This window comes from Filicampus tigris, chromosome 6, assembly GCF_054856515.1.
Source record: "Filicampus tigris isolate MCC_2025a chromosome 6, RoL_Ftig_1.0, whole genome shotgun sequence".
NCBI lineage: Eukaryota > Metazoa > Chordata > Actinopteri > Syngnathiformes > Syngnathidae > Filicampus > Filicampus tigris.
This window is the reverse complement of record NC_141222.1, coordinates 18078271-18090445: the sequence shown is the minus strand read 5'-3', so window position 1 is coordinate 18090445 and position 12175 is coordinate 18078271. Positions and strand designations below refer to the sequence as shown.

At 40.6% G+C, this 12175-nt stretch overlaps 1 protein-coding gene across 2 annotated transcripts; it reads right to left on the bottom strand.

The window, feature by feature from the left end:
• Window positions 1–2457: 2457 nt before the first annotated feature.
• g3bp2a (G3BP stress granule assembly factor 2a) lies at window positions 2458–11935 on the bottom strand. 2 transcript variants are annotated; one of them, XM_086033141.1, is made up of 13 exons: window positions 11735–11935; window positions 10228–10346; window positions 10070–10151; window positions 9654–9827; window positions 9453–9543; window positions 9173–9278; window positions 8915–9095; window positions 8268–8363; window positions 8052–8154; window positions 7898–7957; window positions 6539–6670; window positions 6299–6426; window positions 2458–5005 (listed from the first exon to the last, which is right to left on the bottom strand). In XM_086033141.1, the coding sequence occupies exons 2-13, from the start codon at window positions 10320–10322 to the stop codon at window positions 4721–4723; spliced, it is 1533 nt and encodes a 510-aa protein (XP_085889267.1). In that variant the 5' UTR covers window positions 10323–10346; window positions 11735–11935; the 3' UTR covers window positions 2458–4720. The 2 variants fall into 2 exon arrangements, with proteins under 2 accessions (XP_085889267.1, XP_085889268.1); XM_086033142.1 differs by having other exon boundaries at window positions 6308–6426; window positions 11735–11934.
• Window positions 11936–12175: the final 240 nt, after the last annotated feature.

Sequence of the window (12175 nt, the reverse complement as noted above, 5' to 3'; positions counted from 1 at the left end):
TTTCAATACACTAATGCATATCCCTCAATGAATAACACTTATGCCTCTGAATTTTTTTATTATCACGTCTAAACATAAAACAGCACGACACAACTGGCCAACCAGAAACTGAGAGGGCATGAACAAATAATGTGAATAATTTTTCCATGCACACACCACACGCACACGCACACGTTCACGCGCACACGCACAAGTCAGTTTCAGAGTTACTCAGAGAAGTTACAAATCGTTTGGACAGTAACGTAAGGCCTCAACCTCAGCCTGAGACAGCAGCAGGGTACTTTTGATGAGGTCTGGAAGTTCACATAACAGTCCAGCGTCGACGCCACCAAATACTGACGCTGGTTAGCATTTGTACACTTTATTACTGTTGTACATTTATACATTGTACACACTGACCTCGAGAAAGAACCAGAGCAATTTGTGGCAGCGGCAGGGGTCGAGGTGGTCTTACGTCACTTCCCTGTATGCCGCGACCGCTTCCTCTTATACCACGACCGTTGCCTTATGTATGCCTCAATCGGGGCACTTGCCTTTGCATTTACTCCTCTCAGGAGATGGCGCAACTCCATTCGAACTGCTCCCGCTGCCTTTTCGCATTCCATGGCATCGAACGTGTTTTAGGAACGGCTTCTTTTTGTTCGTATGACTTCATAAACGACTTATTTTTGTTAATGCTCAATATACACGATTAAAATCTATAAAGGCATACAACAACATACCTGCTGCAATCAGTTTATAAAATATTTTATCCTTTTTGTGGACTTTGTACATGTACGCTGGTAGCCTGTACTAATTAGTTAGTTAGTTAGTTAGTTAGTTAGTTCGTTAGTTAGTTAGTTAGTTTAGTTAGTTAGTTAGTTAGTTAGTACTTGTACTGGGTTGCCTGTTATCGGTGATTTAATTATTATTACTTTACTATTTATATTGATCGTGTAAGTCTCTTCTTTGAACCTGAAGAGTTTAGGATGTGGCAGGCGGCAGCTGCCTGCATTTCCACTTAACTCAGTACTCCAGTCGACGTGCTGCTGCTACAGTTTCATTCCACGGCATCGTTTGTGTTTATAAACGACTTCTCTCTCTGTTAGTGCTCACCACGCAATATACACTTTATTCGTGTATAAAAGCACAAAACCAAATACCAATTGCATTAAAGGTATAACATGCTTTTCTGATTGTGTTGGACTTTGTACACATGTACCCTGTATTATTCATTTTTTTTCTTTCTTTTGTTTTCTTTTTTTTTAATAGATTAAAAAAAATGTTCGGCTGCTGCAGCCATTCTGTCCGTGGCCCAGCCAATCACATAACTGGCTCCGCCTCATGCGACTTGATTGACAGACCAGGTCGTTGTGCTGAAAAACGGCAGTATGAAATAAAAAGGCCATTGTGGAAAAGGACATAATGAAATAAAAACGGACTTTTAAAAAAATAATAATGATAATAATAAAAAGTAATTTTAAAAATATGAAAATGTTCAATCATTATGACATATTGAATTATAATAAAATATATTTTTTAATGATATTAAAGAATATTAAGAACGTATAAAAACTATCTATGTGTGAAGTGCTTTGGCGTAATTAGTAGCCGATAGCTCTTGTATGATTGGAAATTGAAATAAGGTTGTGCCTGAGGTAATAAAGTGACAGAGGTGCATCAGCATTTGTCATCCTGGACCACATTAAGAGGGTATTCTATTCCAATATGAAATATAGGTACATTAGTTGACTTGGAATGAATTAATAAAACTATAATTTTATGTCATTTTACTGGGTTTTTTTAAACTTTAATAACTAAAGAATTACTTAATTGATTTGTGTACGAGTTATTTTAGTGTGTGATCTTGATGTTTTTACATGAGTAAAAAAAATCATGAAGTAAATAGAGATATGTGGCGGCATGGTGAGCACAGTCGAGTGGTTTTCTTTTAATATACCTTTCAATAAGCCTCCATCTGCATCTGCCTTACAGTTACGCGGTTGAGGATTAAAATCCGGGCTCTGGAAGTGTGGCCTATACATGTTCTCCCCTTTTTCTTAATTTACTGGTGTGAATCTGAGTATAAATGGTTGCCCTGCAACAGGCTGTCACCCAAAGTCAACTGGGATAAGCTCCATTCCACTTTGCGAGCCTAGTGTAGAAAATCAGTAAAGAGGATGGGTATTATTCTGTTGTCACAAGATGTGATGATAATTATAGAAACAAAAATGAAACTTGAGACACGGAGTCTGGCTGCAATCCCAGCACCAGTAAAACCAGTAAAAAGAGACACTAGGTGACAGTACCACTCTGAAATAAAAGTGAAATCCAAGATGCTCACGAGATTTGCAATATTTTTTTAGACATTTCTCCACAAAACAATGCTGGACTCCAAATTGTGGTACTTTTGGGTAATCCACTGTAAAAAATTAAAAAACAGCCCTAATAGTAAAACTGCACAACACACAAGTAATGTTATGAGTGGTGCTGATATCAGTAGTTTATTATCTCTGACACATTCAAAATGGAAAGGAAAGTCAAACCAAGAAGGAAACTAATTAAAAATCTAAGTAAAGTAAAGGCTAAGTAAACACAGTAAAAGATGGCTATCATGTTTTTAAGCACAGTCTATTTCCATTCAAAAAGGACTGGCATGATTCACTGAGACTATCCAGTCTACTTGCAACCAGAGAGGAAAATAATAATTTACAGCTTTGTCTGCTTTTGAGGATCCATGAAGCGTGGATCTTCACTGCCACGCACACGCACACACAAAACAAAAAACTAAAGCAGTGGAAAAAAACTTCTCAGATGAATTTTGGAGGTCGCATTCAAAACTAACAGATTGTCCCTGGAAATGTGCCCCCCCTAAAAAACAAAACAAAAACAAATAGTGCAATACCCACCAAACAAGGAAGACCTCATTACCATATTTTGTTGCTACATCACTTCCCCCTTTTTCAGTGCAAGATTATCAAAACGAAATCATGTATTTTCCTTTCCAGCTGAAACTAAGAAAAAAAAAAAAAAAAAAAAGAGGACCTCCTCTAGGGCAAATGAATGAAAATATTAAGCGCAATATGTAAGCGACGTTATGAAAAATACAAATGTGGCTAGAAAAGTGATCTCAGGTATTTGCTAGGTGGTCTACAAAATTGTATTTTGAGAAACATGAAAACCTGAGAGGAAAAAAATATATAAAGTGGAAGCTCCAAAAGTTGGAACTCAGCCCAATTTTTGGTGATGAAACAAATTGACAGTTGCTTTTTTGCATTTTGTCACACCACAGAGAAGTACCAGTGATGGCAATGGAAAAAAAATGTGAACCATAAGGGAGGAAATTAAATAAGCAGGGAAATATTCAATATGAGCAATCCAATAATCCAAATTCACGACAATTTACCAAGCAGACACTAACAAAATACTGCTAGGTGACCGTTACTTATTTCCAATGGTGAGTTTCACTTTATTTAAGTCAACATCTATACTTGGCATTAGGTGACTATTTTTTTGACTGATCGTAATGCCTACATTGCCTATACAGTTTTTACATAGTTTTATAATAATTCACTGCACATCTTTTTCAACAGTTTTTTTTTTCCTTTTGGAGGTTCTAATACGTAAAAATTAAACTAGGGTGGTTGGGCGCCATGTTAAAAACCTTTTTTGTTTTTCAGGTGGGCCCCTCAAAACTCAAACAAAAGCAAAGAAAATGTACAAAAAGTCACATCTTAAAACAGGATTTGGACCATAAACATTAACTTCAATCCGACCAAAGTCCAAAGATGGCATCGCTTTAGTAAGAGCGAAGAAGGTGAACGCAGAAGGCACCGTTTTTTGTTGTTTTTATATATCAAGAGAAAGGAATGCGAAACAGTAAACTATGACTTTTGCTGTACATTTATTCTGTCACTTTTGACGACAGGAAAGGCGTCCTTCATCCCTAGCTGGCGAAAAAAAAAATTAAAACATGAGACAACGTTTGAATGAAAAGAAACCAGAGCGCCACTCTTCCATTCTTCTGTATCCTTTGACTCCCCCACCCACCCACGTCCAAACATACTGTCATTTGGTGAACATCCTGGATTATTTATACTTAGAAACGAGGCAAAAATAGGTCATCTTGTCCATCCAGCAGTAATATGTAAATTTTCGGTATACATTGGTCACAGCAGCGAGGCCTGCCCCGTTTGTGTCGTGTCGCTTCAGTGGCTTTCTGAGCGAGCATGTCGACATAAAAAAAAAAAAAAAAAAAGTATCCATGAGTGCATATTGGCGAATGCGGTATGCAAATTTTGAAACACTGGTCTCTCGGAAAGAGGGAAGGGTGGAAAAAAGGCAGGACTTTCCCTTCGGAACAGCACAGCTTTTGCATCTTCCAACAGTAACTAGCATAGAAAATGTGCAATGGAAGGTTAAGTCAAGGCAGATAATCTCTTTTATCCAGAATAACGGGCTGTTTTTTTTCTTTTTAAATGGTACTTAGTCTTTCAGTCCCTCCGAAAGTGGCACAAGATGACTCCTGGTTGCTTTCCCCACGCAAAATGTACAAATGATAAGTTTGTGATTTCTTGCCGTAGCAAAAAGAAAGGGGAAGAAAAAAAAAAAAAGGATCTTCGGCTCAAACTAAATAAGATCGACAGGGTGCGTCACATTCCAAAGCAAAGATGGAACCCATTTAAAAAAAAAAAATTAAGCAGATGACAGGTGAAGCCGGTGGTACAACTCCACGCTCTCCTCAACGGCGCTGGGTTGTGAAGCGGCCTTCACCGAGGCCTCCCGAGCCTCTTCCAGACCCCATGCCAGGCTTGGGGGCCATGCCGCCCCGGGGCGGCGGTCCCCTGCCGTCGCGTTCCCGCATCATGCCGCTTCCCATAATGCCCCGTGGGCCTCCGGGTCCTCGGTCGTTGCGCCTCATGTCCCGGCGGTCGTCGCCGCCGCCGCCCCGGATCTCTCGCTCACGCGCCGCCCGCGTCTTCTTCTCCTCCACGTTCAGACGCACTTCGCCTCGGAACATGATGGGCTGCGGGAGGAAGGGCACACTCAGGACGGCAGAAAAACACCAATATAAATACAATACTTGATAAGAGGAAAAACTTTTTTTACATTCCTGTAGCTGTAAGGAAAATGATTTGTGTCTTATTTCTATGGAAGTCGGTGCAAAACTGTTTCAAATCTTAAAATAAAAGAAACAAAGCAAATCTCAGAAGAGGCGAAAAACAAAGAACAAAACCTCTTTTGAATCCATAGTGACCCCAAAAAAACGGGCCACAACTTTCAATAGACATCATTTCTTAAAAAAAAAAAAAAATATATATATATAAAAATTTACAGAACCAAATGCAACTTGATTATATATCGTCGCTGTCGGTCGAAAACCTCGGAAGTCCAAATATGGTCGAATTCATTTTTTTCCACAAACCGATTCGAATGGTCCATCCCTACTTCATCTGTAATTTTAATGCAATTCTAGCCAATTTAAAACTGTGAAATTAGCAAATACACAAATAAAGCATGATTTCACGGCCGCAGGTGTGTGCGACACAATGCGGAATGCGGAGGCCATGTGGTGTAATGGCCGCCCCGATTTACTGTCTAATAGTGTTTTGTGTTTCTTTTTGTTTTTATTACAATAACAAGTGAAAATATTACGGTTCGCTGGATTACGTTGGCTTGTTTGTTTAATATGGATCGATAACATGATTCGTTGCAAAAAGACACCCCCCCAATTGTGTGTCGTGAGGTAAATCCGTTTCATTTTAATATGTACTTTATTGACGCAGTTTACAATGAATACGCTAATATCTTCATTTCAGATGTCAAAAAGTGTTTGCGGCTCCCATTGTTTTCTTTTCCGTGGAAACCGGGTCGAAATCATCGAGTGTTAAAAAAAAAAGGGGAAAAAACCCACCATAAGAGAACCATGGAAAAAAATGTATATTAAATTGCAATCACAATCCTGCGGGGAGAAAAAAAAAAAAAATCACAATTATATTATTTTTCAAAATAGTGCACGCATAGTCTTTACAGTGCTGCACCCTTGTGTGAACTTAAAGCTTTATTGAGCCAAGGCAAATTATTTTACTCTCATGGCATTCCATCAAGCAAAAATGGCAAACAGATTAATAATATGTCTTCTGCCATCTTGTGAATGGGCATTTAATTTTGTGCCTGACACTATGAGTCACTGACATAAATAGATTAACAAAGATACATGTCTTTTTCTTAAATATTTAGGACCAGTGGTTGGGAATAACTAACCTAAAGTAAAGCACCACCCAGTGAGTAAAAGGGGTAATGAAATGTCAATACATGCCCCGTCTACCTTGGCCCCAAGGATTTTCTGCACGGGATCAGAGTCGTCAAACACCACAAAGCCAAAGTTGGGGAGTTTGCCGCTGACACCCTTGGTGTTGATGCGCAGCTCCACGACAGTCCCGTAGGCTGCAATGTGGAAAAACATCAAACTTATAGCATACATCAACTCCAAATGCACGGTCGGTGAATGATAGCAATCCATCCACCGAGCGTCGTCTAAATGACAATTTGGGCGTACTCATGAAGAAGTCTTTGAGCTCGCCCTCGTCGATGTCGTGCGGGAGGTTGCCGACAAAAAGCTGGTGGCTGTCCGGATAGCGCACGGTTCGCCTGCCGTCCATTTCGCCGAGTTCACCTTCCCCTCTGCTGCCTGCCACGGAAAACACAGAGAAAATGTATTTGTGCAGAAATATCCCTCAATTACACGTCACTGTCAAACCTCCACCAAAGCCAAAATGCTGAAACTCCACATGGCTGAGTAATCAAGCAAAAAACAAAACAAAAGTTGTTTTGTTCTTTTGTATCTATTGGAGGACAAAAGAAAGGGGTGAAAAAGACTTTTCTTACTTTTTAAATGTCACAAATTGACTTGGATTGAACCACTGTTTCACTAAACTTTTAGTCATATAAAAATGTATCATTTTCGGATACTTTTTTAAAATTAAAACAACAGAAAATGTGGATGCGTTTTTTTTCTTAACGGACTCTATCGGCAGATTTAACCCATTAAGAGCGGGAGCGCATATCCGCGTTTCTACCACTAAAGCCGGGAGCGCTGTTGTGTGTTTCTACCTTTAAAGCCGGGAGAGTGTGTACGTCATTTTCTTTTTTTAATCCAATTCTCAGTCTCCGAGCCAAAAAACGCATCGGATTATACACGCAACAGTTTCGTGACTCCTCTGAGGATGTCGGTAACTGGCGGAAACCGTCGAAGTGAAAAAGACGACGTGCTTGTGGACTTTTAACCAGTGGAACCAGTCGAGCGTGATATATGGTTAAGATATATGTTTGTAGACAATGACGGTATTGATGTCTTTGTAACAGAATAGAGGATGGTATTTTCGATTTTTTTAAATTAAAAATAGTGCTTCTCGTGCACGATAAATAAATTCAGTTATTTTTACATCTTCGATTGAAACAGTAACGATTAATAAACTTGGGCCTGTTTGAAAGCCACATGTCTAAGCTTTCAATTTCTTTTGGAATTATGTTTCTATCTGCTACAGACATTTTTTATTTTCTAGATGTTGAAATTCCATGAAAACTCCAGGTTTTCGAGGGTGATTCCAAAGACGACCTCAGGTTTAAGAGAGATGTTTAGCCAGGAGCTTTAGGCCTTGATGGGTTAAAAAAATAAAATAAAATAAAAAAAGCACACCACTCTGATTTCAATGCAAAAAAATGTGATCCAAATTGTATACAATCGCGGAGAGTAACATGTATTTCAGAGAAAAGAAAATCAAAACCTATTTGTAGAAATACTGTATATTGTGTTTGTCCCCTTTCCAACATTTCATGGAAATCAATTCATAGCTTTCTGCCCTTCGTGGAGGTAAGAAATCGTGACGTTTTCAACTGCAATGTGACTCAAATTTACCTTTGTTTACAAAACTCAGGTGTGGTTTTCCCATTTGTGCATCCGATGACGGGACACCATCTAGTGGTGAGAGCAAGACAAAGGGGCATCCACTTCAAATTGAATGAATTTCAAGAGAATGTCATGGCAGAAAATGAATGAAACTGGTCAGTACCTGGTCGGGGGCCTCGCGGTGGGAAGGTCGGTCTATCGCGGGTGCGCTGGTCTCGGGGTCGGAGCGGCACCGCCTGTGTCTCTGGCTTGGCTTCGACTCGGGTCTACGGACGAGTAAAATTTCAAATATGTATGACTCTTATATTTTCTGGAGATGGATTTCTGGGGATGACGAATGAAGTTCAATTTCAAGAGACATGTGTCACAGAATGGTTACCTGTGAGCTTGGAGCTTTGACAACGTGGGGTGAGATTCCAGAGGAGGTGCCGGTGGGAGGCAGGTTTTTGCTGGTCACTGAGGCCCATGAGGAGGTCTTGGGGGGGGAAGCAGAGATTTAACTGCCCAATTAAAATTTGTACATCCATATTATGTTTATTTTAACTTAAAAAATAAGTTCTCTTGCAAGTACTGTTAAAAAGTATGTTGCCAAACCATCAGGCTTTGTACCACCATGTCCAAGATTACTATCTAAACCTCTCTCCGCCCTTCCCATTGCAAGACTACATTTGCCATCTTTCTGTTTCAATGTTCTAAGTAGGCTTTCTGTGGAAAAGAAAGCCAACAAATAGAGATGGCTTGAAAAATACAACAAATAGATACATTCTGTTACAAGAGTGCCCCTACTTTAGTAACAATTTTGATTTAAATCTCCACATTTATCCTCCCATTGCAGAGTTTATTTCTGTTACAGTAACTAAGGGAACAAGGGAGGGAAAAAACAACGTGGATTACATAAACTGCAAGGTGGAAGTGAAGGGAGAAAAAAAAACAACAACTCAAAGCTACTCAAAGAAAATGTGTTAAGAAGAGCTTCTGATCAATAAAATAATGTGTTTCAAGGCTTCTAGTGGAGTTATCACATACCTTGGGTGGCTCCTGTGTATGGGGCGGAGACTCCACCGGCACTGGTGAGGGAGCTTTTTCCTCCAATTCTTCCAGAACCTTCTCATCCACTTCAGACTTTATCTCCTCGACTTTGGGCTCAGGCTCGGGCTCAATTTCTGGCTCGGGAGCTGGCTCCTCTATGGACTCCTCCACTCCGTTACTGCGGAGAAACAAAATGGGCTCCAATTTTCACATCAACGCCTCAAAGTGACTAAAAACAAACAGGGCGGAGCGTACGTGACGGGGTGAGGCTCGTAGTAGGCGCTGCTGTTGGGGCTCTCTTGCAGCGGCTCGGGGGATGCCTGCCTCTCTTCTGGCTCCTCTTCAACTTCCTCCTCTGATTCTGAAAGGAAAACAATTACATTGATAACTTGCCAGTCAGAGAACAACAACAAAGTAAATCATGCTAAAACCTAACAAACATGGCCGAGCTGAACCTCTCCTTCCTTCTCCTTCCAACCGCTGTATTACAGCACAATAACATCAGGCAACATTGTGCCGCAGTGAAATATCTTACCCTCGTCAATTTCGGCTTCCGAGTCGCAAAAAACCTCGTCCTCGTAACGGAAGATGTCATTGTGTACGTAGAACTTGTTGGCCACTGAACCCTGGCGATGAGAGTTCAAAAGATCCATGTTTTGACATGTTGTTCATTTATTTTGTGAAACAGATACCATAGCTAGGGATGAGAGAGCAAGATACGTAGTGGTAAGCCTACCTCTGGGGCGAGCACAAACGTCTGCATGAATTTCCGCATGGGCTGCCCGTTATTGGAGAGCTCCCCGAGAACCTGCACCACTACGCCGTCGCTTAGCGTGGCATGGGCATCCACGTGCCGGATCTTTGTGCGGCACTCGCTGAACTGCAGCGACATGACCTTCTTGTGGATTTCCTATGAGACACGCAACAAAACTTGCTTTTGATTGAATTGTAACATCAAGGAAAGGAAAATAGGAAAATAGGATGGAGTGGAGAAGTGAAAGATTGGCACTGAATATGAAATTTGATTGTTCTTTGTTCTCTAGCGTTTCTGTGATGTCACCAGAGAAGAGAAACAAGTGATGACCAAAAAGAAAAAAGTACAAATTAGCATACAACCGATGGTGACAGAGCAAAGTGTCATTGGTGACCTACCGATTGCCCGTACACTGCTTCCACCGGGTTCCCGCTCGGGTCAAGACCCCCATGAACGTAGGAAGAGTTCCTCCCGTAGAACCTGACAACAAAGTAGCATCAAACAGTTAAGGAAAACACCCTCCTAACTAGTGGCAAAAGTGCACGTCAATCATTACCTGTGCAGAAAGTCTGGTGCCTTGTTTAACAGCGTGTAATACTGCCTCACAAACTCCCGCCCTACAAGCAGGGGACTTGGTTTCTCCATCACCATTTCTTTGGTAAACAATATTAAGTGCTGCGGGGCAGAAAGACAGGATTTAGTTAGAACGTGGTTCATCCACATTAATTAAAAGTAGAAGTAAGTGTAATGTCATTTTCCAAAGTGTAAGTGTTTTTTTCTGGCTCAATTTAAAGCGGAGACGGTACCATCCTGGTCATTTGCACATGGGAAATGTGTACCTCTTATTTGTTACAAGTTTTAGAAGCGACCTCCAATTGTTTCAGTTACAGCGCCGTCCCGTCGACGTAACACTGCAATTGCAGTTAAAAATGACAACCAACCAGTGCAACGCTGATCAGGTAATAACTTTCATGATGTCAGAAGTTTAAGGCGGCCTGAAAAAAAATGGAGGTGGCGGGGAAACCTCCAAATTTTTAATGCAGGAAAAATACAGACTTTTAATTAAAAAGCTTAAAAAAAACACACAGGTTCTTTGTCTCACTTCTAGGCCTGCATCAAACAGCTGACTCTAGCATGGAGGCTAAATCGGAAGCTACGTGTGACATCACGTTCACCAAGTGAGACAAAGGCACAGATCGATATTATACACGCAAGGCGCGGCAGAAAATAGGGTGATCATTAGAAATTATTAGCCGCACAATTGTGTTTTTTCTTAATCAGTCGTTTCGTACAGTCGTGGCCTGCGTGCACAACACAAGCCTCCTGTCTGTAGTATTATGTCATCTCTATTGATTGCCGTACACTGCAGCCCCAGGACTTGTCAATATCATCCAAATTAAAAACAAAAATAAAATGACATTTTAACGACTTCCGTGTGTGATAAACAAAATACCCCCCCCCCCCCCCCCCCCAGACCGCGCTACCTCAGGTTAGCACCGGAGCTAGGCTAACTTGTGGCGTCGTCTTTATTTATTTCAGGCCACTTGCTGGTTACGTTGACAAGAATATCGTGTAAATAACAAATTTTATAAGCGTTGTAGTAAAGCGCGCAGGAATAACTACACAATGCGAGAGGAACGTCACTGAAATTTAACATGAAATGCAAATGGAGGGGACACATAAACAACAACTCAACAGATAAGCGAGGACAGCCGTAGTAACGTCTAAGTTACAAATTGGTATATTAAAAGCATTCAATGCCATGTTTTTCATTATAATTAAAACAAAAAAATCCCACAATTTGTAATCAACTTGACTGTCGATCCTAAACTTGCTAAGTCCTGTGCGGTCTGGCAAACAAAAGACAGGGGAGAGGGAGCACAATCCTGCTCATTGCCAGGTAATGTGGAGTGTTTGTAGGAAAAAAAATACAAGTTTTCTGCGAATAACTGCTGCCAGCTCCTCTTAACGAGCAGTTAGACGAGACAATGCGGCTAAAGTTAGCATTTAGCTTGACAGCCAGCCACAACATTAGCTATGAACAAGGATGGAGGCTAACTTACCGTGTTAAAGACCTATCTATGCAGACAGAATCGATTATATTAATAATAATAATAATAATAGTAGTAGTAATAGAAGCAACAGTGCACCGCGACTACACAGCCAGGTGTTTACAGTTCTCTCGCCGACGATTTATGGTCTGCAAGGTAAGAGAGATTGAAAATTTAAAAGGATAGGTTTCGATTTATTGTTTTACCCCTGCGTTTTGGAGCAGGAGGCCCCAAGTGCGGCGAGCTGACCAATCAGCGACTCTGCAACTATGACGATACAGTTATAGTCCCGCCTACAAAAAACTTTCTACAAATTGTTCGACACGGGAGAAAGATATGCAATATCGTGCATTTTTTTTTCACTACTTAAAATGACTCCCAGGTTCCTTCGTGACATTCTTGTGGCGAGTTTTGTTTTCATAAAAAAATGTAAAAAAAACCAAAACAATCGTG

Excerpts from the sequence above, each read along its gene's own strand:
- g3bp2a (XM_086033141.1), bottom strand. The coding sequence starts at position 10,322 with ATGGTGATGGAGAAACCAAGTCCCCTGCTTGTAGGGCGGGAGTTTGTG. Across the intron at positions 9,544-9,653 it reads CGTTTGTGCTCGCCCCAGAG|GGTTCAGTGGCCAACAAGTT; the intron begins GTAGGCTTACCA and ends TCTCATCGCCAG. Across the intron at positions 7,958-8,051 it reads ACCGCGAGGCCCCCGACCAG|ATGGTGTCCCGTCATCGGAT; the intron begins GTACTGACCAGT and ends TCTCACCACTAG.